General features: G+C 43.4%; 2 protein-coding genes and 1 non-coding gene across 3 annotated transcripts in view; 1 reads left to right on the plus strand and 2 right to left on the minus strand.

Moving 5' to 3' along the window:
• Positions 1–39: 39 nt before the first annotated feature.
• Positions 40–17,133, minus strand: PTCD3 (pentatricopeptide repeat domain 3). The gene is made up of 24 exons (XM_058024961.1): positions 17,039–17,133; positions 15,434–15,483; positions 14,758–14,797; positions 13,700–13,745; positions 12,928–12,996; positions 12,385–12,489; positions 11,888–12,011; positions 11,084–11,202; positions 10,620–10,690; positions 10,263–10,350; positions 10,118–10,178; positions 9,747–9,829; positions 8,944–9,088; positions 8,314–8,364; positions 7,372–7,455; positions 6,448–6,476; positions 6,073–6,176; positions 5,278–5,356; positions 5,096–5,186; positions 4,365–4,450; positions 3,298–3,446; positions 2,408–2,449; positions 1,380–1,538; positions 40–703 (listed from the first exon to the last, which is right to left on the minus strand). The coding sequence occupies exons 1-24, from the start codon at positions 17,128–17,130 to the stop codon at positions 616–618; spliced, it is 2,055 nt and encodes a 684-aa protein (XP_057880944.1). The 5' UTR covers positions 17,131–17,133; the 3' UTR covers positions 40–615.
• On the minus strand, positions 9,907–10,048 carry LOC131084184 (small nucleolar RNA SNORD94). The gene has a single exon (XR_009114524.1). It is a non-coding gene; the product is annotated as a small nucleolar RNA SNORD94 (small nucleolar RNA).
• Positions 17,134–17,229: 96 nt separating the features above from the next.
• Positions 17,230–27,580, plus strand: part of POLR1A (RNA polymerase I subunit A) — a 206,535-nt gene continuing 196,184 nt past the window's right edge. The window contains exons 1-10 of the mRNA XM_058024995.1: positions 17,230–17,384; positions 18,471–18,675; positions 21,151–21,300; positions 21,389–21,496; positions 22,763–22,848; positions 22,945–23,054; positions 24,524–24,610; positions 25,254–25,356; positions 25,990–26,149; positions 27,092–27,265. Of these exons, the coding sequence (XP_057880978.1) occupies positions 17,308–17,384; positions 18,471–18,675; positions 21,151–21,300; positions 21,389–21,496; positions 22,763–22,848; positions 22,945–23,054; positions 24,524–24,610; positions 25,254–25,356; positions 25,990–26,149; positions 27,092–27,265 (1,260 nt within the window). The 5' untranslated portion in view covers positions 17,230–17,307. The remainder of the gene's footprint in view (positions 17,385–18,470; positions 18,676–21,150; positions 21,301–21,388; positions 21,497–22,762; positions 22,849–22,944; positions 23,055–24,523; positions 24,611–25,253; positions 25,357–25,989; positions 26,150–27,091; positions 27,266–27,580) is intronic.

A 27,580-nucleotide genomic window follows, 5' to 3' on the forward strand; every position in this document is an offset into this window, starting at 1 on the left:
AACCAGTTTTTGCTCAAGGATTATCAGAATACAGCCAGCTTTAAGGTCAGCCATTTATTAGAGATAGTTTCCAGCTGTACAAAGTATAATTTAACATCTAGACTCCAACACCTGTCCCAAAACACCAAAAGGATGAGGAATAACACCACAGGTGCTGAGTATTGCATTACTCAGGGTTTATATACAGAGTAGTCCTGGTATTTAAGCAGTTCAGCAAAGTTAGATGGAAAGGAGTTACAGCTGGTGCAGGGTCGAGTGCCAGGAGGCCCATGAGGAGTCTTGCTGGAGCTGTGGAAGCCTTGTGCCTGCCTGAGCAGCCTCCAGGGTGCACAGCACCCCTCTCCCTGCAGCCCTCCACCCTCAGTGATGCTGCTGATCAGGAGTGCTGGGGAGGAGAGCTGGGGCAGCCCACGCTGAGTCCCACATGACCAAGCAGATTTAACAGCACGTGAGGACGGTGTCTTGCCAAGCAGGTCCCGTGGCAGAACACTCAGAGCGTTCATCAGCGCTGCAGCAGCTCCCAGGAGCCATTCCTTCAGCAATTCCACTCCTTCCAAAGCCTCCTGCTATCATGGCAATAGTTGTTCCCAGTTTTCCCAAGAGGAAGAGGGACAGCTACTCACGGTCACTGTCACTACTGTCACTGTCACTGCTGTCACTGTCGCTGCTGTCACCATCCCACTTGATGCTCTCCAGTGCCTTCCTGTGATGTCAAACAGATCAGTCACCCGTGTGACTTGTGCTTGAAAAGAGATCCCCAAACACCAGGCAAACACAGAGAACATTATGGGCTGTCTAATACCTACTGTCCTCAAAGGACACCAAGCATTTGATGCAAGCACATCCTCTTGGGAAAGCCAACACCTTCAGCTCCCCTCCAAGTGCTGAGCCAGCTGTCAGGGGTGCTGGGCTTGTATTTATTCCCTTGGAGCACATCTGGCTCCAAAGTGTGGTCCCTCAAGCCCTGATGACCATCTGAGGATCTCTGGGCTTGGCTGCAGCAGTGAGAGGTGAGCACAAGCCCCAGAACGTGGCAGCCACATGCAGGGCCATCCTGTACCACCCCCTGCTTTTACTGGGCTGCAGCAGTGCCTTCAGGCAGCCAGACCCAGCTAGGAAAAGATTCCAGGAAAGGAAGGCAAGAGCAGGACTGAGCAGTGGGTAAGGCTAACCCCACCATGGAAAATTCCCTCCTAGGTGGGATGGATATAGCATGGAACCAAAAACTGAGGGGCCATTTCAGTCCTGGAGTCAACACACCAAAGCCAGTTGTCTGCTCCCTTGTCAGAGAAGCTTTTCCAAGCCTTTCCAAAGGCACTGCCCCTCCAAGACCCTGTCTATGTAGCCCTTCATCAGGAACATGAAACATTCCAACTTACTTCTGTGTTTCAGAGAGTTCAAATTCCTCCTCCGTTCTGCTTTTCAGCCTTTGAGACAAGGGAAGCCCAAGGGATGCTGCCAGCTTTACCATCTTAATTGCCTCATCTGGGCAATTGGTTTGCTTAGCACAGTTCAGGAACTCATCCATCACTGTGTCACTGCAAAGGCAGAAGGGGACTGATGTCAGGGTCACAGGAGAGGTGCCCATTAATTTACAGCCCATGCTTTAGAGAGGGAGACAAGGTGACATTTTCACATCTACCAGTTCATCTCTCTGCTCCTGCCAGGAACTTCACCTCTGGTACAGAGGGAAGGCTCTGTGGGAAGTTTGGGAACTTCTGTCCCAGCAGAAGAGAGCAGGCACAGAGTGCCACTAGGTGTGTAGCTTTGGTACCACACACCCTCATGGTGTTCACTGGGGCAAGCTCCAACTTTATTTAAATAAACCCCACACCCAACCAAAACCCATTACTATTCCTTACAAGTTGTGTTCTACTTGAAACAATTCCCTCCTCCAGAATCCCAAGACAAGCAAGCTGGTGTAGCCTAACAGGGAACCACCTCAGATTTAGCATTTGACTTGATAAACTTGTCTTCAGAAATCAGGCCCCTCTGAAACACCTGTGCTTGGTTAAGGGCATACTGGAATATTTCTGAGCACGTGGGAAACCAGATGTTTGTGAGTCCTGCTCAGACTGATTGGCACTGCTGCTCTCCATGGCCCAGAGCTTCAGACACCAACTGCTTCACTCCCTCCCACTTTGCACTTTCAACACGTTTGAAACATATTCCAAGACAGAAAGCTCTTGGAATATTTCCAGTGGATGAACACACAGCCATGCTCACAGACAGACACACATTCATGTTCTGGAAATAAATGGACCTTTACTGTCAGTTACAACTGGAGTTGGACTACCTGACCTCTGAAAGTCCCTTCCATCCCAAACTATTCCTTCATCCCTGAACAGAAATTCAGGATCTCAGCCAAAGGGGAGACTCAGTAACTGGAGAACCTAAAAATACTTACGTGGGAATCCTGTTGATTTTCTGGAAATGCTCCATCATGTTCCTGTTCAAAAGAAAACCAAAGAGTCATTTTAAAACCACACACAACAGGAACAGACAGATACTCAGCCTCTTGGATGGGCCTCCACTGAAACACAGGTAAGCTCAAATTCATGGAACAATCTTCCCCATGGATCTCATGCTGCATGCTTGCAAATGCAATCTCTACCAGCTAACTGCACTGATTAGTTTAACACAAAGTTTCTTCAACTCTGCAGAAAATGATAAGTGTAGCTGCTGGCAATTTGCTTTTAAAATACTACCCATTTTTAGTATTTTAAAGACTCCTCTGTTGCTATTTCTTTGTTTCAAATGAATCACTGTACACTGAATATCTGTATTTAACAGAAAATAGCTCAGAACCTTATATCAGAGGCTAGATATTTTAACCTGTATTTCAAGTTTAGAGCATGTAGGACAGTAAATTCTAGCTATCAGAGTTCTAAAAAAAGCCTGTTTAGAGTTTTAATTAGGACTGCTGCTAATTAAAAATTTAATTAAACTAATTAATCTCTTTATCAGTTTGAATTCTAAAGAGTTCTAAAAATCAAAAAAGGCAACTTGTTGGCACTCAGCAGTGCTCAGGGCAGTGATTAGTCAGACCACACCTTGCCATAAGCAGCTGTACAAAGCTCTACACACCAGTTACTACATTAGTTTCTAAACCATTTTTAACACAGACAACTGTAACTTAGTGTCAAGAAGGAACAATAACAAGGAAAAAAAACCCCCTCACATTCCCTGCAGGCTTTATCCCCTCCCTTTGTCTGCACTGGCATTCCAAGGCACAGGTCATTAGCTTTTGCATTTTGTGATTAAGCCTTGAGCTGCAGTGTCAGAGCCCACACGTACCAGGCATGCTGGGTTCTCCCAGCCCTGGAGAACAGCACCACAACATGGCCCAGAGCACTCCCTGTCCACTCCAGTGGGACCTGCCCCGGCCCAGCAGGCTCATGGGCAGCTTGGATTTCTTCAGCACACTTGGCAAAGGCCAGCTGAACCTGTGAAAACATTGTGCTGTGAACAACAAAACCTCTGAAATTAACAGAAGCTTTTCAGGGCAATTTCTCCTGCAGCTCCTATAGGTTTGCTCTGCATGTGATTTAAATTTGTGAATTAACAGTTGTTACACTGGGAGACAAATCTGTCACTTCTGTCAGGATGGCTGTCCCCACTAGGCAAGCTCCAAGGTGGCTTTGCAGGGACAGCTGTATTCACCTTCAATACCTTCAGCTTGAGAAAGCAACTACTGCAATGAAATCCTTGGCAACATCCCTGGACTCTGCCATGTGCTTCCCCAGAGATGTGGCTGCTTGGGCTGCATTACTTCTTCAAACCCTGGTAAGAAGGGATCCTGCTCTGCTAATCTGAGGTTTCTTTATAGGTTGAAGACAATCCAAGTGGTTTAGCAGGCCTGGATAAGCTCACATGGATCTGGAAATCTGCAGTGGCAGATGCACTGGAACTAGATGTCCAGGACTGACCAGGGATACAGCATTTACCTACAGCTGGGGAGACACCACTACTCTGCTGAGCTTCTGTGCTGATTCTGGCTGGGATAGAGTGAGATCTCTTTACTTTCCTCTTGCTTACTATGGGGCTGTTTTGTATTTAAGATGGAAAGTATGTGGATGACACAGGGATATTTTTGTTACTGCTGGGCAGTGCCTAAAGAGCATCAAGGGAGTGGGCTGGGGGTGCACAAGGTGTGTGGCACAACAAGGAGTTGGGAGGGGACACCTCTGGGACACCCTAAATGCCCAAGGGGTATTTCAGACCACAGGATGTCATGCTGAGCAGATAAAGCTGGGGAAAGGAAGAATTGGGGTACACTTCTCCCCCCACCACCTCACAGGGGAGCAGCCAGCAGGTGCCTGTGTGGGGGCTCAGCTGTTGATGGGAGCTATCAGCTTCCTTACCTCACTGGGGTGCTGCTCCCTGCTCATCAGAGACAAGAACTCCTCCAACAGGTCTTGTCTCCTGCTGAACCCCAGCTGTTTCACATCTGTTTAGAGAGAGGCAGCAGTTGGTAGGTGTGACCAGAACCCCATTCCCAAATCCAGGCAACATGGTCAGCACAATTTAACAAGGCAGAACCATTCTCTGTGACTGAGTAGGGCACATTCAGTTCCCCTTCTTTCCCCTCATTATCAGATGCTGTGCACCAAATACACAAACTAATCTGATTCCTTCTTCCCTTCCCTGCTGGGCTCAGCATTTCTGGGTGACAGCCCAAGCACTCCCCTTGATAATGGCCCTCAAGGTGCCTGCACTGACCAGCCTGGTGGTGGTGACCCTGTCACAGACCAGGGAGGGAACACCACACAGAGCACTGTTGTAGCATCAGTTACCAGCCCTCAGTGGAACATGGACCTGAACTGCAGCTGGACACTGAGGCCCACAGCCAGAACCCTCCACCACCATCTGCTGAGGACTAAGGAGTGACTCATTTTCATTTCTTGGGGAGCTAAATTAAATCTTATCCAAGGATCTGCAGAGGGTTCAGGTAATTCAATACCACAGGCAAGCACTGCACCTTATCATGGCTACTCCAAGCAATGGGAAGTTTCCAGGCTTTGCACTAGCTCCAGCTTTGCACTGCCCCTGGCATTTGTCAGACAAACTGTGAAGCCGTGTGGCCACCACTGACCTTCCCACACTGAAGGGATCACTTCCAACTGGTTGGCTGCATCCAGGGCTTGAAGGAGGTCCAATATATTTTTAGGAGATGGATAGAAGAGCTGAGGAAGGAAGAAAATCATTTCAGTCACCTGTGACTGCTCCATTTCTCCACGGAAAAGCTCTGCAGCTCTTACCATGGTGCACACTTACTGAAGGTGACATTTCTTTGTACCACTTCAACACCACCTCAATTTGCTCCATCATGCACAACAACGAAAAGAATTTTGACCTAGAGAGAAAAAACCATCCTAATTCAGTGATGACTAGATCAAGCAAACCATGAAAGTACCAGCAGATGATGGTGTGCTGATCAGATTTTGCACATCAAGGACATTTCACCGGTTGCCACACTCCATGCCATCAGAAAAGCAGCAGTGTTTCTTACAACAGCTCAATGCTGACACTAGATTATTGGCAGAACTAATCAGACCACTCTGTTTTAAAATATATTAAAAAAGCATTAAAGATTAAAAATCTTCCTGCCTGATGCTAGTTTTAAGGTACCTGAATCTGTTTCAAATGCAGCTTTTGGATATAAGAACTGAACCAAATTAACCTTGTTACTTATGCAAGTTTACAAGACAAGCCTGAGTCCTTGATCCAGTGCACTGACTAGGAAAACATCCATACACAAAGAAAATCTGCTGTTTGGTGTTACCTCCAAAGCTGCCATGCAGGGTACACAACAGAATGGCAGAACCCACAACTGGTTGTTCTAGCTGCTGGATGGGTGTTGAGATAAACTGATGCTCCATGACACTGGATTTCAGTTCACAGGCCAAAACTGAAAATAAATCCTTAGCAATCCCTGCTCTTATGAAAGATCTAATTCCCAATGAAAGATCTAATTCCCAAACTGGACACACAATAACAGCTGGTGCTCAATGTCTGAGTCCCAGTTTGTGCTGAAGCTGACAATGCTGAATACAACCTCCCTTCACTCACCAGTAGCCGTTTGACCGATCCACATCCAGGAATTTCCAGTTGTCTCCCTTCTCCAGGGCCCTATTTAACTGATAGGCAAGCTTGATATCCTTGAGATCACAGCACTGCAATACACCAGATGTGGGAGCTGTTACCAAATGTAACCCACAGGAGTCACAGAGGTACATGCACATATCACAGGCATGCAAACACCAGTTAGGGAGGGGTCAAGCAAAGAACTGCAGAATTATGGCAGAAAGGAGGAGGTGATGAGCACAGATAAAAACGGGAGATACTGAAAGCTAAACCTTGTGTGACAGGATGCAAACTCACAGGCAATTCTCCAACAGCTGGAGGGGCTCAAAGGAATTCTGATGGCAAGGAAGAGGCACTTACCACTTGCATGGCCGTGTTAAAGAAGTTGGCTGAAAGGGAGCAAACAAAAGTCTGTTAGCTTCAAGCTTCCAAGGAGACACAAACCACTCATTAACCCTCCCTCCCTCCATGAGCTATGTTCAATTAGAAACCCAGTCTGCAGCTCAGTTTGACAATATAGCAGAGCTCTTTGCTTTCCCTGTAGTCTTTGGCATGACATGAGTTGGGTAGGGATTTTTATACACTTCTAGCAACAACTTAGAGCACAGAAAGAAACAGTTTAGCACATCTAGCAGGACAGAAGCAAAGGAAGCAGGGTACAACATTCTGGCTGTTTCCAGGAATCCTTCCAAAGACAAAGAAGAAGGCTGATGAAGAATGGCTTTCAACACTCCATTAACACCACGTTGTCTAAAGATCTTTCTTTGCCAAACCCATCTTGATGGAAGCTGCATCTGCCTCCAAACCTACAGAAAGATTTAGGAACTTCCCAGGGCAAAGCTGTGTACATACAAATGGCAGAAAGAGCCAGGGACACATGGGATGTTCAGGATATTCCCCTCCTACAGACCCACACTCCAGTTTCCCATGAAGTTGTATTTAATGAAATTTTCTCAACAGGATTAGGAAGAACTAAAATAGGAAAACTCAACAACAAATCTTATAACAAAAACCTGCCATTCACCTGATGTGCATCATTTCATGAAACTTTCATGATATTTTATCACATGGACTTAAAATGCTCATTTGACACAAGCTACACACCTACTTTCACACAGAAGCCAGTGCAGCAATGCACAGCACAATTCCCACCACTGGAATCTGCCCTTTGTCTCCAGAAATATCAGCAGGGCCTGAGAGAAGCAAGCTGCATGCATTTATCCTGGCCTAGTAAAACTACCTGACATTCACAGGTACCTTTTCACCCAAGCTTGAAATCCTTACCATCATCAGGGTCCTGAGCAGTGAAACTTCGCTTTTCAACCTCATTTAACACCTCAGAGATGATGTCTGATGACCGAGCTTCAACTGTGGAACACAGAGACAAACAACATCACATCTCAGTTGTGCCAAGCACTTCCTTGTGAAGAGCATCAGTCTGCAAATACACTACAAAATTGGGAACAAGCAACATAATTTTAAACAAATGTAATTTCTGTGGTGCTCCACACCAGCTGCAATTTAATTTGCTCTAAAATTTGCCCTGCTAATGTAGATTTCCACATCAGGAGGGCAGATTCAGAAAGATAGAAGTGCTTTCTAGCAAGAAATCAAGCAGGCCTGGAAGTCTGTCTGTTAGAAAGTTGCACTAGAAAAAGCAAAGTATTTATGCTTTATATAATATACTTTTAAAATATATTATATATTTTATGTATAAACAAACTAACAAAAATTTAAAAGGGGGAAAACCAAAGCCAAAACTAAACAAACCCCCAAACTCCAGAACCAAACCTAGAGAGACTCCAGAGCAATTCCTTTACATTTCTTAAAACACAAGGACTGCAGTTATGGCTACTTTGCCTATTCTCTTCCTATAGCCAAAAGTCTGTGGGCATGGGATCTTAAACAGTTGGGTTCCTGTTTCTAACACAGCTGTTTTTCATGCCAGCCCTAATGCACAGAAGAACTGCTGCAGGAAAACAAACTCCCCGTGAGTGGCACAACATGAAATCACACACTGTGGTCAGACCCAGCCTCCACAGTGACTGAGCAGCTCTTGCTCCCTGTATGAGGTTATCCTCTTTTATCACCCAAGCAGAATCAGGCAGCACAGGGGACACTAAGATCACACCCATTAGAAGCTGTCCTTCAGTCCATAAGTGAATGCCTTCACCCATCTCGTGTGAAGAGCATCAGAGCAGCTCACACGTTCATGGCCACACGTACCGCCTCTGTAATACACCGACAGCACATGGTCATAGGACGCCAGGCTGGGCTCTGCAAAGAGAAACACTGCAGTCACTGCCACACTCCTGGTGAGCTTTGTGCCACTGCTCCACTTCAGGCTGCTCCTCCAGGCAGGCAGCATGCATAAATGTACTCTGAGATCCCTCCCTGCCCACCCTAATGCTGGGCCAGACCCCACTACACACACCTGGGAGAGGGGATGCCCAACACTGTTCCACCAGTTGGAGCATCCTATTTCTACGGGGGAGCAGCCAAGCTTCCCTGCTCTAAATTAAAATCAGAAATACTTCACAGCTTATTTCCCTTTTGCACATTAATGGAATCTTTAGCCTATCAACAAGCATGTTACTGGGGCAAAGCACAGCCCACAGGACATCAATTCTGCAGATATTTCTGTTTCTGAAATACTTATTTGGAAGGAAAAAAATCATCATCTAGATCAAAAGCTTTTTTCTGTAGAGATGCAGATCTATAGACCTGAGCTGGCTTGGGAAGTACATCTCCCCTGGAGCCAGGAAATTGCCACCATGTTGTGTGGTGCTGAACTCCTGTGTTAACTGCTCTGTTCATCATAATCACTGCATATGATAAATACTCTGCTTCTCTTACCTATATCAAGTGCTTCCATTTCCTTTAATACAAATAAAGACATAGTTCTGCCCACACCACCACATCTTCTCAGGCTCTTCAGTACAGAGTTAAAAGTTAGCAGAGTTGGTTGCACTTTCTGTTGAGCCATGTGAGTCAGGAAGTCCTTAAAACAAAATTCCCAAATTCTTAGTGCTACACATATTATGGATCACAGTTCAGCTTTCAGGTGGGTTATACATACATTTCCTCAACCTAAGCCTTCTTACCCCCTTCAAGTGAACAATTCTGCTTTAACTGATTATTTAATCAGTACTATCTAATTTTTAATGACCAAACCCCAAGGCTACACATTACATCAGAATAAATTCTGGAGAATTGTCTCTAGAACATAATGGAATATTTTTATAGTTACATAATATTTTTCCTTACTGAAGTGTCACTAAAACTCAAAATTCCCTTTCTGTCACAACACCATGAATTGAAATTCAGAGTTTTAATCTAAAATTGTTCATTTATTTTATCTCCCATAAGTAATTTCCCCAATTACTTTCTGTCCAGGCAGTTTCTGGATCAGATATGTTCTCACAAGGTAAATCACTCTGCAAAGGCAAGGTTGGGTTTTTCACATTTGCCACTCCTCCATAGTTACCTTTGCTGTTTAAACTACTGTACTTCCTTTACAGCAGATATTAGTATCTGGGGACAAAGTTCTTGCTTTTGGTCTTCCAACAACTGCAAAATTTCACTAATAAGGCAGATCCTTATTAGTAAAAGAGCCCACTGTTACCACTTCCCAAACTCTTTTGCTCTACCCTCCTTACCTTGGCTAATTCCCATCTTTCTATGAATTTGTCCTTTAGATACGGGACTGCTCTGATCAGTGCATTGAAGGTGTGCACATCAGCTGGAAAATGTAAGATAACCAATTTAAAATGACAATTCATAGCCTACAGGAAACAGTTTGAAACAGTTTGTTCTAGCATGGCTCAGTTTGTGGCAAAGTCTCATGCAAACCTGTGTCCAGAGAGCCAGCCACACGCCAGCTGCACTGGAATCCCCAGTCTGCATTCAGCTCCCATGATCCAGCTGAGGTCCGTACCCCTGCGCCAATCATCACTGCCATGAACAAACAGTGCCCACCAGGGGCTTCCTCTGCCCAGGACACCACAAAGCACAGCCAGGAGACACTCACCCTTGTGCCTTTCATTCAGCAAGTCTATGTACATGTCATAAGCTTTAGAATAAGCCCCATGCTGCAAAAACAAAAAGAAACCATCTCTGAGTATGTGAGATCTGAAAAGCTGGAAAAATCCCCCAGCACTGCAGAATGACTTTACCTTCACCATGCCACGGATCATTGAGCAATAGGAGTGTGCATTCCTCTCTGGCATTATCTTAAATATCCTTTCAGCATGGTTGTTCTCCCTAGAACCAGTGAACAAAATAAATGTTAAAGAACCAAATAAAAGATACTCTTAGGAGAAGGATTCAACATGCAAAACAAAATAAGACTGACATTCACATATCACACTTGTGACACTTGAAGCTATTCCACAATCACCTACCAGATTTCCATGAACACTTTAAAAGAACAGGAAACACAGGTTGATTTAACAAGACTTAGGTGTGTTCTGTAACAACAATAAAACTGCACAACCCATGGAATATGGGAATATTGGTAACATTTTCTATACCTCCATCTGGGGCCAGACTGTGAACCTCTTCGAAATTGTCTCTTTGGAGCTTTCTGTTCTGAAGCATCCACCTGGGGAGATTTGTGCAAAAGGAAGTTTCTCAGAGTTAAATTATGATTTAACATCAAATGCCATGACTTGCTAACAAAACTGAAGTTCAGCAGCATGGAACAAAGGTGCTTTTTAATGTGTTATATAAGAATAATTACTATCATAACATTCAGGAAGCAACAGCCAGATTGAGAATACTGTTTATGTTATTAAACATATTAAGAGCTTTACACAAACTACTGTTGCTACTAGGTCAGTCATGGATTTTTGTAACAGAAATATGTCCTGGGAATGTTGACTGCATCTGATCCACCTCATGGCATCTCCCATGCAGACAGTACAAAAATCTTGATGTCACCTCGATATACTCCCAACTATGTATGAATAAATAGAGATCAACAAGTTTTCCATACCCCCGGTTCTTCCAAATCCTCTTTTTCTTCCTGCTCTTTTTCAGGAGTAGGTTCACCATCTCCATAGAAGCATAACAAATCTAAAAGGCTGTTTGTGGTCTCCAGAGACACAGGGGTACCTTTAGAAAATGAGAATTTATGACATTCAGAGAAAGTTAAGAGCTCATCACTCTACAGCCATATCAGAAACCCTCTGAACACCACTTTGCTCTCTTCCAACACAAACATATTCTCTAGCAAGTCCCTAACCCTGCTGTGACACCAGTACTGCCACAAACCCAGTCATCACAGGGAACAATTTCAACACTGAACTAGAGTATGTTTTTCTACTGAAGCCACTGAAAGAGCAGAGTTTTCCTGATCAAGTTTTCCTGAAAGAATAGAGTTTCCCTGATCAAGTAGAAGGAAGTGACAGCTCTCAGCCAGAACTGTATAGCAGCACAAGCCCAACACAATTTCTGAAATTTCTAGTGCTTTTCATAACTCTTCCTAGGATACATCCCACTGTGAAGAACACTCTGCATGTTTCACTTCCTATGAAACATTCAAAATCAACAGAAGCATTTAATCTGCTTTCTCTTCAGGAAGCCAATTGTTCTCCTTATCACCAAAGTGACATGTCAGACAAGCAGTGGCTAAGATTCTCCAGCACTTCTAGAGAATTCCACTTCACCAGAACAGAGTCAGTTCTGAAAGAAGCAACAGAGTCACACAATTGTCTCCATCGCCTGTGGCAGCTACTGCAGTATTTTTGGCCCAATTTAAGCAGAGCTCCAGCACAGAAGCTGGCAGGTGACCACATACCTGCCTGCAGAAGCTGATCAAACATGTCCACAGCCTCCTTCACCATCCTGAGATGGACGCGCTCCCTCAGAGCCTCCTCGCTCACGCCTTCAGTCTGAGGGCTGAGGGTCTGGGGCATCAGGCACTAAAAGCAAACAGGGCAAGTTGGTCACAAGCTCAAACCTTCTCTACATATCCTTTATTCTTCACCCAATGCACTGCTTGCAGCCTAACAACAGCAGTGCTTTTGGTGATGAAGGACCACACACATCCTCATCCCTCACTTTTTGCCAGGAAGGAACACCTAAAACCCACTGCTTTTCTTACTTTTATCTCAAGAACCTGATATGATACTGAAAAATGTCCACTACAAAAACATAATGGAAATACAGTATTGTGTTCATACTGTGCAAAACAGTATTTAAAAGTTATCCTTTCATCTTAGTTTTGGACCAGTCTAACAGTAGATTTCAGTGACAAAGCACAAACACAATGAAAATAAAGAACAAAAAGCTTACTGGTACGTTGGGCTCTGCAAAAGTCTTGTCAAAATACTGAGGAAAGTTCTTTATGATGTACTTTGCAGCATTTCTCCCAGACTCCTTTGACAAGGAATACAGACGCTGCACACAAATGAGACAGAACAAGATGGAGAAAAACACAGATTACAAGGCTGAGAATTAGAAGAAACATTTTATTTAACAATGAACATTCTGATAGGATCAAATTAAACTCAGGCATAATTTTCAACTTACTAGAATCACAGGGACAACATCCCAGATAAACATTCTGGTATTCATGCCAGTATAAGAATCTCTATTCTTTAAATGCCATTGAATTCTACTTCCTTGTTACTCAATCAAGGGACACAATTCAGACATGTGAAATACTGCACTACTACCTCAAGCTCAAAACCATCTCATTTTAGAAAGAAAATTCTGAAAGCGATCTGATACCTCATTTTCTTTTGTAATCAAAACCAGGCTTCAATTAGGTAGGAGCATTCACAGCCCAGACAAAGGCAGGAGGAAGCTATCAAGGAAGTGAAAGGAAATACCTACAGCATGAGCTGCATTTCTTGGCATCAGGAAAGGGTCATCCTGGAACATGTAATGAGCAGCAGTAGGATCCTGTAGATAGAAGAGCCCAGCAATGAGAAGTTTATAGTCATGTGCACAGCCACAGCACACTGCCTCATGGAATTTAAGGCACAAGGAATTCTTCCATCATAACCATCACTAATGGAAGTTCCTCTTGTTCAAAAAGAGGAAATAATTTTTAAAAATCTTTGGAAATAATTTCAAAAATGTTTCCATTTTACACACACCCCTGCAGGCTAATATGGTGACAGAAGGGTCCTGCCTATAATATATCAAGCAGTGAGTGCCCTGCAAAGTAGGACCCCAAATGTATGAGTCTTGGGAAGCTGATGGGACTTGGCAGGTTTTGACTCAATTCCCAGAATTCAAGTTAGATGGGATTTAAGAACAGCATCACAGCATTTCCAGGTTTTGCCCAGCAAGAGCAGACACCCCTTGCACTTTTTAAAGCTTTTCTGGACTGAGATTGGGAAGGACATTCTGGACTGGGAAGGAACTCGTGAAGGAGCTTGCTCCCTGTGGTAGTGAAAGCCTTACCAAAGCACTGCAGCTCTCTCAGCACATGAATGAGGCTTTAAGGACACAGCAAAACACCCTGAGCCAAAGGGAAAACCCTGATGTGAGAGCTCCATCTCTCCTTTATGGCCAAAGCAGAAATTAAAGGGCTCCTGAGCACCAGGGTGTTGCACAGAAGGGACCCCTGACCCATGCCCATGGCCACAGAAGCACTCACCCTGTTGACAGTAGAAGCCAAGGTCTGGAGCACGGCCAGCTTATCCCTAAGCACAAAGGAGCTGGGTTAATTCTCAGCTGAGACTTGGAATGCTGTGCATGACACTGCTTGGAGAACCAGCACAGGATTATCCTAACCCACAAGGATTTTCAGCTCTAGGAAATAATGTTTCTGCTGCACTAACAAAACATCACTTCTCACAAACAAAAAAAAAAAAAAATGCAAAATGGTCTTGGTTCTTAAACAACCCCAGGAAAAAAAAGATTCTGAGGAAAACCAGAAGAGCATCTGTGTTTACAGCTATTACTCCTGCCCTTATAACATATTATCAAAGAAATATCCTAGGGGAGAAACATTCATTCCAAGACAATAATTCCTTGGAATGCTGCTCCTAGAGCATTTCCAAGGGATAAATATATTAAGTTGCTCTACAAGACATGTCTTTGCAAGAAGAAATAAACCAAACCCAAACAGGTATCTCAGGACTCCTGTGCCTGTGGAACCTTAAGACTTTTGCTGTTTCAAGCAAACAAGGAAAGGCCAGTGAAAGCGCTTAGGTGAAGGTGGCCTTACTTTAGGTTTACATGCTGACACCATTTGACCATAAATTTAATTTTTGCTGTCATGAAATTCCATCTTAAGTGCTCCCAACAAAACAGGTTTTGTTCAGTTGTGTGATTTCTAAGGATTATTCAGTTATCAACAATCAAGTCTTATTTTGCTGAAGAAACACTTTCACATGCAAACACCCAAATGAACTTGGGTTTACAGATCTTTAGCAAATGTGATCTTTTACAAAGAAACAGAAACATGCTTAAAAATGCACTTGTTGTAAGTGCTTTTAAAAGAAATGTCAGGAATGCAGTGTGCATGATCTGCAGAGAGTAAGAATCAAGAATATTCAGAGAACTCCAAATCAGCAGGAAAACCCCTAGTGAGACACTGCATCAAGGAATACAGGAACCTCAATTTTCTTTTTCAGTTTTGGTGACAGACTACATTTAGCTGTCTAACACTGATTTTCTTTTCAAGTGAAGATTCCAGAAGTAAACACTCACCATGTTTTCCTTCGGGGGAGCACAATTTCTTCTTGAGTTACTGTGAGAAACAATATTAAAAAGTTCATTAGAAACAAAGGGATGCCCAAAGACAATTCTGACCCCATAAGTTGTAGCAAGGTGGGGTCAATCCGTCTCCCAAGTGACAGGACAAGTGCAAATGGCCTCAAGTTGCACCAGGTAAAGTTTGGATTGGATATCAGGAAAAAATCTCTTCACTGAAAGGCTTGTCAAGCACTGGAACAGGGGAGTGCTGGAGTCACCAACCCTGGAGGGATTTAAGAATGTTCATGTGGCACTTGGGGACGTGGTCTGGAGGTGCCTTGGCACTACTGGGTTAAGAGCTGCACTCCACTAACTCCAATCCCAGCAATTCTATATTCTACAAGAATTGATGAGTTAAGGTGATCCAGAAGAAAATACTAAAGCAATGATTTTAAAACCACAGTCTAACACAGGCTCATGGAGCTGCACAACTCAGTTCAGGCTCTTGGAGCATGGAGCTGATGAGGTAAGGAAACAAGATAATCCATGACATTTATGCACAATGAAGACAGGGAGAGAAAATATAAAAGGAGGGGAGAAAGGGTGTTTACATCATCTTTATCTCCTGACACACTGTACTCTTTGGAGATCATAGAACATATGCAAGGAACCAGAAATGAAGCCATCTCACCTTGTGGATTGTCCACAGTCTTCCCCAGAGCAGGACTGCTTGAAGAGCTCCTATAAACAACCAGGGGTTGGAATTTATGGCAGTCACAGTAAACCAGCAAAAGCAGAGTAGTGAAATTCCATACTACAGGTTAGAATTAACTAAAACATTAGAGGGAACTGGAGTGCATTAGAGTAACTGGCAATGTTGCACTGTTATTAACTCCAAATTATTGCCACAAAACTTATATTTGATATTTCTCTTAAGGCCCTTGTTTCAAGAGACAACAGGCTGTACATGAAAAATTTTATTACAAAAAATCTGTGATTACTTAATATTGGGGTACAACATTTTAAAAGTAATTTTCATTAACTAGTGCATCTTAGAAAGAAAATCACACATAAATCAGAAAAGATTCTTTATGTTTTAGAGACAGGATCGTGCTAAAAAAAAGCACTTAAAAAAACCCCCACAACTTTACACATGAGTAGTGTTCACAGAAGGAGAAACCCCAGAGTAACGATGCAGCCCTGGTGAGATGCAGATGCCCAGATGTCTCTACAGAGGTGCAGAAGCTCCTGACAAAAGCACAGCTGCAGCACACTCAGACCATGGACTCACTTTGCTGAGTACCACAGAGCAGCTGCTATGTGCTCACTGCTTCAAGCCTTGCTCACCACTGTTCACATTTCACTGCTTTCAACACAAACTAAGGCTTATGTTAAAATACTTGTACTCATTTTGTTCGTGAAGGAACCTAACAGCAAAGCTTTCCTGCAGCCCCGGCCTTCAGCCTCCACACTGACCTTGGCCCTGAGGGAGAGGCTGCTCAGGAGCAGCCACAGCTCGGTGCTCTGCCGTGTGCACGATCCCAGCTGCTCCTGGGAAGGCTCACAAACGGATTAAATAGGATTTTGCCATCCCAAAAATGAGTAACGATTACCCAGTGAAGTGGGACCTTTTGCACTGCACAAAATCATGGAATGTGAAGGTGTTGGAAGGGACCTTTAAGATCTTGTTCCACAGACCAGGTTGCTCCAAGCCCCATCCGATCTGCCCTGGGACACTGACAGGGCTGGGCCATCCACAACTTCGCTGAGCAACCTGGGACAGTGCCTCGCCACTCCTACTATCAAAAATTCATTCCTAGTACCTAATCTAAACTTCTCCTTTTTCGATCTGTACTTATTATTCGTTGTTATTCCTATCACTACAATTCCTGATGAAAAGTCTTTGTCTTCTTGGCAGGTCCCCTTCAGTTTTGGGGTCTATATACAAAATTCCCTTCTCCAGGCTCAACAGCCCCAGTTTCCTCAGCCTCCATAAAGCGCCCATTCGCTTTTTCGTGAGACTCAGCTCTAGGAATCGCTTAAACGCTCGATCCCTCTCCCGAGGAGACTCCGAGCCGCCCCAAACCAGGGAAGATCCCGGGAAAGGCGTTTAAAAGCAGATAAAAGCCCCACAAAAGGCGCTCCCTCCCTCCACGCCGCCCCGGCCACGCCGGGCACCGCGCACTGCGCCTGCGCAGCCTTTCCCGCCTCACTCCCCACACTCCCAGCACCGCCTGCCCGTCGGTTCTTCCCCGGTGCCGCCGCCGCCCGTCCCTTCCTCCCGGCGGTCTCTCACCGGTAGCTGTTCCGCCCGCCCGAGAGGCGGCACCGCCGGCCCAGCCACAGCGCCCGCTGCCAGCAGCCAGCCCCGACCCGCCTGGCCGCCATGGCCCGCGCTGGCCTCTGGGAAGGCGGGCGGCACCACTCCTACCTCCCCTCCGCGGCGGTGGTACCGCCCGGCCCCGCCTCCCCCGCAGCCCGGACCGCGTGGTGCTGCCCGTGGCGCGGCGCTTCCAGCGGGAGAGCGGGAGCCGCCGTCGGCCGGGGAAGAGTTGCTCGTTCGCCATGAAGCCGCCCAAAGTGGTGCCGTGGCGGCGGCTGGTTGGGGTGTCCTTCGGGATGTACACGGCCGAGGAGATCAGGTGAGGCTCCATGTGTGCGCTGCCCGAGCTGTGCGGATGCTGCTGGGTACTACGAGTCCCAGCGTGCCCCGCGGCACGGCGCCGTAGAGCTGCGGCGGGCTGTGGCGCGCGGCATGCTGGGACTTGTAGTCCGGTTGGGCCGTGGCCCAGCCGCCGGCATGGCGGCAGCCGAATTTTATACAAAATCTCTCGCCGCTCGAGGGGACACGCTGACAAAATTATGTGATTTCTTGGTAGAGTGGCTATTCATGTAAAATTAATATTTGCCGAGATATGAATGATTTTGCTCATTGTATAATGAAATCAGTGATACAAAAAATTGCCATTGCATTCGCAAAATGCTCTCAGAAAGATATTTTATCAATGGAGAAGATCACACAGATCACACAGCTACTAAATGCCCGTGTTAGGTTGTCTCGGGATCTCTCGCTGCTCACAGTGACCCCGAGAAAAGTTGGAAAGTCTCTTTGCCCAGCCCAGTGCTTGAAGAAGGAGTCGGAGCTCTTCAGTTCTCGGTCTCAGGGTTGTTTATTGTTCCTTATCTATAAAATATTTTCTTCTGTCTAGCTGAGGTCCGTTCAGTACGACAGTCAGAGGCACTCTGGGGCGGCGTTATGTCTTTATAGTAAAAAACTACGTATACAATGTTTACAATTACTTCCCAATGCCTATCACCTATGTTAGACAGTGAGCTTCTACTCTAAACCAATCCCAAAGTGCCACCATCACAGCAGAAGATGGAGGCCAAGAAGAAGGAGAAAGGCTGGACATGCCCAGATCCCTCCATCTTGCCCCCTGAAGGCCCATTCTAAAAACCCCAAAATCTATTTTTTCACCCCGTGATAAATTCACTATCATTCTGCTTAAACTGTCGTGGCTTGCAGATCTTCATCTAAGGTTGGTAATTTGCTCCATGGGTCATAATCAAAACCACAGGCATCTTGGGCTCTGTGCCAGGGTCTCTGAGCCCCCTGGCAGGGGTCTGGGCTGCTCAGGACAGACAGAGGGCTGTCCTGGGTTCTGACTCTAGTTGTACCATTCAAGCTTACTGCCGCTGATTTTCACTTTTTCCTTTCACCACTTCAGGAAGCTGAGTGTGAAGGCCATCACCAACCCTCAGTACCTGGACAATGTTGGCAATCCAGCTGTGAACGGGCTCTACGACCTGGCGCTGGGGCCCCCGGACTCCAGAGAAGTGTGTGCCACCTGCATGCAGAACTTCAGCAACTGCCCCGGGCACTTTGGCCACATAGAGCTGCCTCTGCCCGTCTACAACCCCCTGTTCTTCGATGTATGTGTTATAAATGTGCTGAATTATTGCTGGGCAATGAGCTGCTGGTGCCCAGGCTGGTGTGTCCAGTTCTGGGCCCTCAGTTTAGGAAGGATGTTGAGATGCTCGAGTGCATGCAAAGGAGACAACAAGGCTGGTGAGAGGCTTGGAACACAAGCCCTGTGAGGAATGTCTGAAGGAACTGGGGTTGTTTAGCCTGGAGAAAAGGAGGCTCAGTGGTGACCTTGGTGCTCTCTACACCTTCCTGAAGGGAGGCTGGAAACAGGTGGGTTGGTCTATGACAGAACCAGAGGACACAGTCTGCAGCTACGTCAGGGAAGGTATAGGTTGGACATTAGGAAAAAAAAAAAATCACTGAAAGAATAATAAAGTACTGGAATGCTCTTCCCAGGGAGGTGGTGGAATCACCATCTTTGGATGTGTTTAAAAAAATACTGGACATGGCACTTGGTGCTACAGTCTAGTTGAGGTGTGAGGGCATGGGTTGGACTCGATGACCTTAGACTCTCTTCCAATCTCATTATTTGATTCTATGGGGTTGCAGTCCTTGAAAACAGTGAAGTTTTCCTCCAGTAAAGGTGCCAAGATCTGTTCACTCTTTTAAGTGTAACACCAGCAGATGCAGTAGAAAAGATTTGTTGTGTCATGATAATTCAACACAAATAGACCTTTTGAAAAATATGCATTTTGTTGTAGCTATTGTTTTACTCAATGTTGACAGGTAGGTGAGGGGGGATATTCATCCTGAAGTATGTGACTGACTGCAGGATGTTGTGCTTTAATTAAATGAATGGCACAGTAAAAATTATCATTTCCTTTAAACAACTACTGCACATAAACAGCTGTCTACTCTTCCAGTTTTTAACAAACCTGAGCTGGGATGAATTTTCCTCCTGAGGTGCTGATCTCAACATTTGCAGTAGCTGCCTTGGCACAGGCTACTAACTGAGAGTCAAACCCTCACTTTCAAGTGACCAGAGTTAGATGAGGTACCTACTTCCAGCTTTGTTACAGCTTTGAGTCAAATAACTGTATTGACCAAGGATTAAAATCCTGCAGCAGTGATTCCCAGCCTTCAGGCCACAGGGGGAGAACTGTGATAAATAATAAAACCCACTGAAAATTTCCCAGACCTTGAGGAAAACGTGATTGTGTGAAGGATCTTGTAGGATTGAGACCAGGATGTTTCATTTTACGAGTTTGGGGGTTTGGGTTCCACACTGTCCTCTCTGGGGTGAGCTGTCAGGAGCTGCAGTCATGGTGCTGTGTAAGAGCAGCCTGGGTGCCAGAGCTGCTCTAGATACCACAAGTGTTTCATGTGTCTGTTATGTGGCTGTGGCCACAGCTCTTATCACAGAGAGCAGCAGACACAACTCTCTCCCAGGATTTTTCCTGGGGAAGGCAGTGAGAAGCTCAGAGAAGAAGAGAAAACAATTCTTACCTCTATTTACTGCTCGTGTTGTTTTGCACATGTGGAATGTCTTACAGAGATTGTTTAGCCAAAGTGATTTGTGAACTGGACACCAGTGAAGGTTGTTTTGATTCCTTGGCCAGTTGGGTCAAAGCTGTGTCCTGACTATCTCAGACAGTGACAGGTTTTTCTTTAGTATAGTGTCTCTTTAGTATGTAATTATGTATAGTATTAGTGTAATATTGTATAGCTTAGCTTAATAAAGCAATTGTTCAGCCTTCTAAATCATGGAGTTGATTCAGAAGGAATGCATATTATTCCCCAATGCATATTATTCCCTACATTGGGGTCATCCTGCATTGATAGTAGACAGCCTGCAGAGAGTTTACGTACAGATCATGCTTTGCATATGAGTTTGGTTGAAATAAGATTTTTTTTCAAGCAAATTCTTTATGATTAAAATTAACCATTAATCTAATTTCTCAATTATAGTAGTGTGGTATTTTTGGGTATTTCCCTGTCATGGGGAGGAAAGATGAATCTGACTCCATGTTCTTCGAAGGCTGATATTCCATTCTATTCCATTCCATTCCATTCCATTCCATTCCATTCCATTCCATTCCATTCCATTCCATTCCATTCCATTCCATTCCATCCCATCCCATCCCATCCCATTCCATTCCATTCCTATACTAAAGAATAGAGAAAGGATACAGACAGAAGGTTTAACAAGATGCTAATTAAAAACTTGTGATCCTCTCCTTGGAGTCCTGACACAGCCTGATGGTGATTGGTCATTAAGTCAAAATAATTCACATGAAACCAATCAAACAATCTCCAGCTACATTCTGAAGCATCAAAACACAGGAGAAGCAAATGAGATAATATTGTTTTCCTTTTTCTCTGAGGCATCTCAACTTCCCAGGAGAAGGAATCCTGGCGAAGGGATTTTTCAGTAAATATGATGGTGACGCTCTTTAAATCCAAACAATTGCGTTTACTTGCTTACTGTGCAAGCTTGTACATCTGCTGCCAGGATAACTTTTTTCCCCTTTCCTTTGCAGAAATTGTACCTTCTGATCAGAGGGTCCTGTTTGAATTGCCACATGCTGACGTGTCCCCGAGCCGTGGTTCACCTGCTGCTGAGCCAGCTGAAGGTGCTGCAGAAAGGGCTGCTGCATGCTGTCCATGAGCTCGAAATCATCCTCAACAGGGCAAGTACTCTGTGGTGCTCCATCCCTTTTTGGGTGGCCTCACAGCTCTAAAGCTCTGTGTCAATTTATCTTCTTGTTCTCCTTGTAGTTTATGGAGCAGTGTGCAGATGCAACAGGCTCAGAAATTGAGGAGGAGTTGAATCGCCACGTGCAGGAAATGTTACAGAGCTCCCAAACCAGAGATCGGTGCTCAAATGTGAGTACAGGCAGTGCTTCTCCTGAGATCCTGGCCTTTATCCTCTTAAAGAGTGATGTGCAGGACATGTAGGTGCTGGATTTGTGTGGGTGCTAGATTTTGGAATTGAGGAGGAGTTGAATCGCCACGTGCAGGAAATGTTACAGAGCTCCCAAACCAGAGATCGGTGCTCAAATGTGAGTACAGGCAGTGCTTCTCCTGAGATCCTGGCCTTTATCCTCTTAAAGAGTCATGTGCAGGACATGTAGGTGCTGGATTTTGGAACTGAGGAGGAGTTGAATTGCTACGTGCAGGAAATGTTACAGAGCTCCCAAACCAGAGATCGGTGCTCAAATGTGAGTACAGGAAGTGCTTCTCCTGAGATCCTGGCCTTTATCCTCTTAAAGAGTGATGTGCAGAGCAAAACCTGGCTTTGTAGGTGCTGGATTTTGTCCAGTTCTGAACTGTGTTATGTTTAGAGGGATTTTTGAGGGAAATATCTGAAATTAAACTTAAAAAGGATTCTATTTCCTGTTAGTCCAACTGTTGAATTTCTGGAAAATAGGGAAATGTCTGTGCAGGGAAATGTTTTGATGGTGTAAATACCATATTAAAATCTGATACTGCTGTCAGTACACCACCTACAGATGTTGATACCTCTCTGTCTGATGCTCTGACTGTTTTGAGCTGCAGAACACATTTTGAGAACTCATGCATCCAGCAAACTTGCAGAATTAATTACACTGACATTTTTAGGAAGACTTGTGTAATTGAATTCTAATTTCCATTTAAATGTAGTTTAATGTGCATAGTTAATAAAGGTGAGTGAAGAAGATACTTACAATCTAAGATCTTTCAGCAAATTTGTTTATAAGCCAGTTTTAATTCCTTAATCACTCGTTTTAAAACTAAGCTTAAGCACTTTGTAAATCATGCATTCATGTCAAAAGAAGTGTTTTTTGTCATTTTTATACTTACTTAAATCATCATTAGAGAAAAGCTTTAAATTCCAGTACTGACTTGAAAATTAAAGACTTTATGGAATAAATTGAAAAAGGAGCATGGAGAGCACTGAGGGATGTGTCCCTCCAGCAAATGGGAAGGTGATGAAAGAACACTACAGATCAAGGCATGAATTAATCAGTACATGGATGTGTGTGCATTGATACTAATAATGTTCATGTTGTAATGTTAATTGTGAAATGTTTAGTGAAATCTTCATATGACATATTTTAGTTTATTTTTATTATATTCATTATTTTTAAGGGTTTTTTTTTTCTTTACCAGGTCAAAAATGTGTGCGAGTGTAGAAATAAACTGGTATCAGAGTTCTGGAAAGCACACATGGCTTCAAAGAAATGCCCAAACTGCAAGTAAGTTTAACTACATGAGGAAGCTGGTTTTTAGTTAAATGCTGTGTTTATATTAACCTTTATCTCCCTGTCCTGTTTGGGTTCTTTCCCTTCAAGATCCAGGAGATCACTGGTGCGGAAGGAGCACAACAGCAAGCTGACAGTCACCTATCCTTCCACAGTGTACCATAAGTCAGGACAGGAAGGCATTCTGGATGAAACAGCAGGTGAAATATTTGTTTTCTACTCAAATATGTTTGCACTTTTCCCCTACATTGAAGGGGCACAGATTCTTAGCAGTGACTGTGCACTTGGAACTCATTTATAAAAAAAACTGATTATAACAAAACCAGTAAGCTCAGGAGTCAGAGAGAACCCAATTCCATTAAATTTCTGTTTGAGAGCATGTTGTGCTTTTTCAGCTTTAAGTGTCTCTGTGTCAGGAAAAGAAGTACAACAGTGTAATCTTTGTCAGCTTTAGGGTGGTTTTGGGGGCACTTCATTTTTGGCAGGTAGTTAATTTTCTGCTGGATTTTTTAAACAGAGCAACTACAGATAAGATCAATTAGGAGGGGGATGACCAACTTCAGAAAGAAAATCACATAATCCTAACTCTTACAAATTAATTTCCTCTTAAAGAGTAAAAGACAAAAAACAAAGTAGGTGGCACTTTCCAGGATTAATTAATTTGAATAAATTTGAACCTCCTTTTCCTTCTCATATCCTTGATCCTTTATACAGTGAGACAGAAATGAAGCAGACATTTTTGTGTGTTATTTAGCCCTTAGGAAAGGTTTCCATAGAGAGTTTATTTTGTTTGCTACTCCGTGATTTAAATGCTAGGTTAAATCTCTGGGGCTGTGGCTGAAGAAGCAAAATGGGAAGTATTCTGTATTCTGAACTAGGATGCATCCCCCAGTTAGTTACATTGTGCATAGCCTGTGATGGTTAACTCCCAAAAGGGAGTACCTTTAACCTTGGCATTGATGCATTTCTGTTTGAGGAAAGGAAAGGTTTTCTAGGTGAATGGAGAATTGAACTTTCAGTGTGCAAAAATCTGCATTTCTGGACCTAAGCCAGAAGAAGAATAGGAAACTGTCTGAGGTTGTGGGAGGATTGCTTTTCATCGACTTGTGGAAATTTAGAGCTAAAATCTCTGGCTTTGTTTTGAAAATAATTGATCTTTTTGCTTTTTAGTAGCAAAACCATGTGTTTTCCTTCCTCTCCAAAGCAGAGGTAGCCCAGACTCTCACCTATAATAGGGATGGTGCTTTTGTCTCCTTCAGTTGAGTATTTCATGGGAGCCTTGGTACCTCCCTGGTAGTACCTGAACCCCTCTGAAAGCTTCCCCAGTTGCAGGCTGAGACTTGATTTGTGTTTTGGTCAGGGGATGAGATCATTTGAAGGAAGGTTCAGTGTGTTAGAGTGGAGTCTTATTTCTGTTACTTATATTCATATTTACTAGTCACAGAAATGGTTTCTTTTTTACTTAATTGTATATTCCCAAAGCAAACATTTAAATGATAACTTTGATGTAGATGTCAGCCAGTATATTTTGTATTTCCATTCCTTCTCTGAGCCGGAAGCTCCACTGTAAGCAAAAAAAAACCCAAAAAAACAACACCTTTCAGAGTAATGTCTTGAGATTTTCTTTTTAAATAAATATTTTATTTTTATTTTATTTTTTACTTTTCAGGTATTGATGAAAGCCAGTTAGGGAAGAGAGGTTACCTCACACCAATGACTGCCAAGGAATACATCCTGGCTTTGTGGAAGAATGAAGGTAATGGTTGTGAAGAGTTACATGACTTTATTTTCTGTACCATTTACTGGACAAATCTGCAAATCTTCCAGTATGAACTCCTTGTCAAATCTTTGCCTTTTGCCTTAGGGACTTCTGGCTGCAAAATAAGTTTTGTGACAGGAGGGCTGGCAGCCAGTGAATGCAGAGACCTGGATTCAATTAACACTTTGATCATTTATTCTCATATTGTGGCTCCTCACAAATCACAACAGTTGTTTGCCGAGACTGTGATTTCCTGTGGTGCTGCTCCCCACAGTTACACTGGGTAAAGGCTGAGAATGGATTTATCAGCCTCTTTTTTGGGTTGCCTGTGCTCTGAATCCGTCTGCACTTGCCATGAGAAACCAAAGTACTTTTGTGCATCAGTCACAGTTAGTTGCTGGAACCTTTCTTCCTCTAGTTCTGCTTTCTCCATTTGCCGTAATCTACATTTCTGTCCAGAGTTGTTCCTAAAATACCTCATATGTGACAAAAAATGTGTGTGAATGTTTTTATTTTAAACAGGTTCAATAGTGTTAACTTAGCAGATTCTTTAGACTTGGTTGACCAAGTGCATCTGGGGGTTTGGATTCCCAAACAATAGCAATGAGAATGAGTTTTTATTTCTTTTGTCTCTTTTTAGGTTTCTTTCTGCGTTATCTCTTCCCTGGGATGGATCCCCATGAGAGTTCAGAATTCAGTCCAGACATGTTTTTTCTAGATCTGCTTGTGGTTCCACCTTCAAGGTAAAATTTATCCCCCCAAAACCTTGTAGAAATCACAGGATTTAGTGCACCCTTTGCAGGATTTGGAGATCCAAACTCCTGTAATACAGACACTGGTCTGCTTAAGTGTCAGTAGGGTGTTTAAATAATAAAAATGATACTAGTAGTTGATAAGTTCTATTGTAACTTCAAATGACTTCATTAGAAGACTGAAATACTAATTATGGAAAAGATATATTTTAATATTTTATATTTTAAAATATATTTTAGTATTTAGTATATACTTAGTATATTATAAGTATATAAAATATATTATAAGTATATATTTATATAATATATACTTATATTAAATACATAATATACACTTAGTGTATTTATATTTAGTGTTTAGGATATTTATATTTAGTATTTTAGTATTTATATATTAGTATTTTGAATGAATATAGAATATTGTAACTGCACAGTGCTGATAGAATTTCTTGTTACGGATCATTCATTTTTTATGACTGTCCAGTAGAATAAATGGATGTTTAAATGCCCACAGTTAGCTTGGATTATTTTCCATGCCCTGAAGATTTAGCTTAGAATGTTTGAGGTTTTTCAAGCTGCTTTTGAGTGGCTTTGACCCTCTGAGGTGGTTTTGATTTGCTGTAGGTACCGTCCTGTGAATCGCCTCGGAGACCGCCTGTTCACCAACGGGCAGACTGTCAACCTGCAGGCTGTCATGAAGGATGCCCAGCTGATAAGGAAGCTCTTGGTTTTCATGGCCAAAGAACAGTGTCAGCCAATAAAGATCACAGAAGAAATTCAAACAGTAAGAGTTGCTGGTTCTCTTATTCTTTGCTTTTTTTGGATGGGTGGGTCGAGTTCAGGAAGGCTCATGTTTAAGGTGTTCCTGTGACAGTTTTTGCCTGAGCTGTTGGAATATCTGCTGATGAAGATGTTCCATACCATTTGGTTTTTTCCCTCTGCTCTTTTCTAGCTGGTGCAAAGGGAAAAAACCATTTTGCTCAGATTCTCTCAGCCATGGATTTTTGTATGTGAAACATAACAGGCTCCTGTTTCTAGAGAATTAAATATGTACAGCACAAACAGTTCACAATAAAACTTTGCCAGCATTTCAACACATTAAAAGAGGGGTGACAAGTCACTTCAGTTTCTAAGCCTAGTGGAGCCAGTTGTGATTGTGTTTATTTTTTGACAACTGATGTCTAAGTAGGATGCAAAACTTCATAAATAATATAGTTAGTAACAATATTTGTCTGCTTCTGACAGTTCCCATAGTTGTATAGTGTAAATAACAGTGTATATCAGCTTGCCTCATTCCATATTTGTTCATCAGTTTATCATGGAGGGGTCTTTGACGCTGGGCTCAGTTTCAGGGGAACTTGATTTACATCTGCAGTGTAAAACATTTTGGAAACACCGTTAGTTACTCACAATGTAGCCACTAGATGGAGATCTGTTCTTAAAACATTTGACAGGAGGTCAATGAGTTTTGGATGTGACTGGTTTAGTGGCTTTTAGCTGAAAACAAAGTCATGTAAGTGATAAAATCTCTTGGGTTTACATTACTTTAATCTAAGAATAGGATTTTCTAGTTACAGTGATCCCTAACATGGACTGACTACCAGTGCAAAATAATGGTGAATGTTTCTTTTGCTGTATTTAATATTGTAATTAACACTATAACTTCAGCCTAGCAAGTAGAAGATATTTTTTGTTATGTCCAAGTTTCTAATCTCTGTTTTTGCAGGAGACAGGAGAGGATAGTGAACCTCTGGACCGTTCTGTGCTGACAACAATTCCAGGACAGAGCATTGCAGATAAGCTGTACAACGCTTGGATACGCCTCCAGAGCCATGTCAACATTGTGTTTGATAGTGACATGGACAAGCTGATAACAGACAAATACCCTGGTATTCGTCAGGTGGGTACAGGCTGGAGTCTTAATTAAAACAGAGAAGCTGATGGAGTAAGAAAAATGAACTATTTGTGGTTAGTACGTGGGTGTTTTCATGCCACCTCATCATTGCAAGAATGCATTTGGTTTTCCATACTTGTCACAATAGGACACAAAATGAACCACACACACAAGCTGAGATGTCCAAGGTAAAAAGAGGGCAGTTTATTTCCAAACTCCAATATTTATAGACTTTCAAAAGTGACCGTGGATTGGAGGATGAAATTGCCACCTCTCCAGCCACACTGGTCCAACCAACAATCCATCAATTCTCTCCTCCTC

Source organism: Melospiza georgiana, chromosome 5, assembly GCF_028018845.1.
Source record: "Melospiza georgiana isolate bMelGeo1 chromosome 5, bMelGeo1.pri, whole genome shotgun sequence".
NCBI lineage: Eukaryota > Metazoa > Chordata > Aves > Passeriformes > Passerellidae > Melospiza > Melospiza georgiana.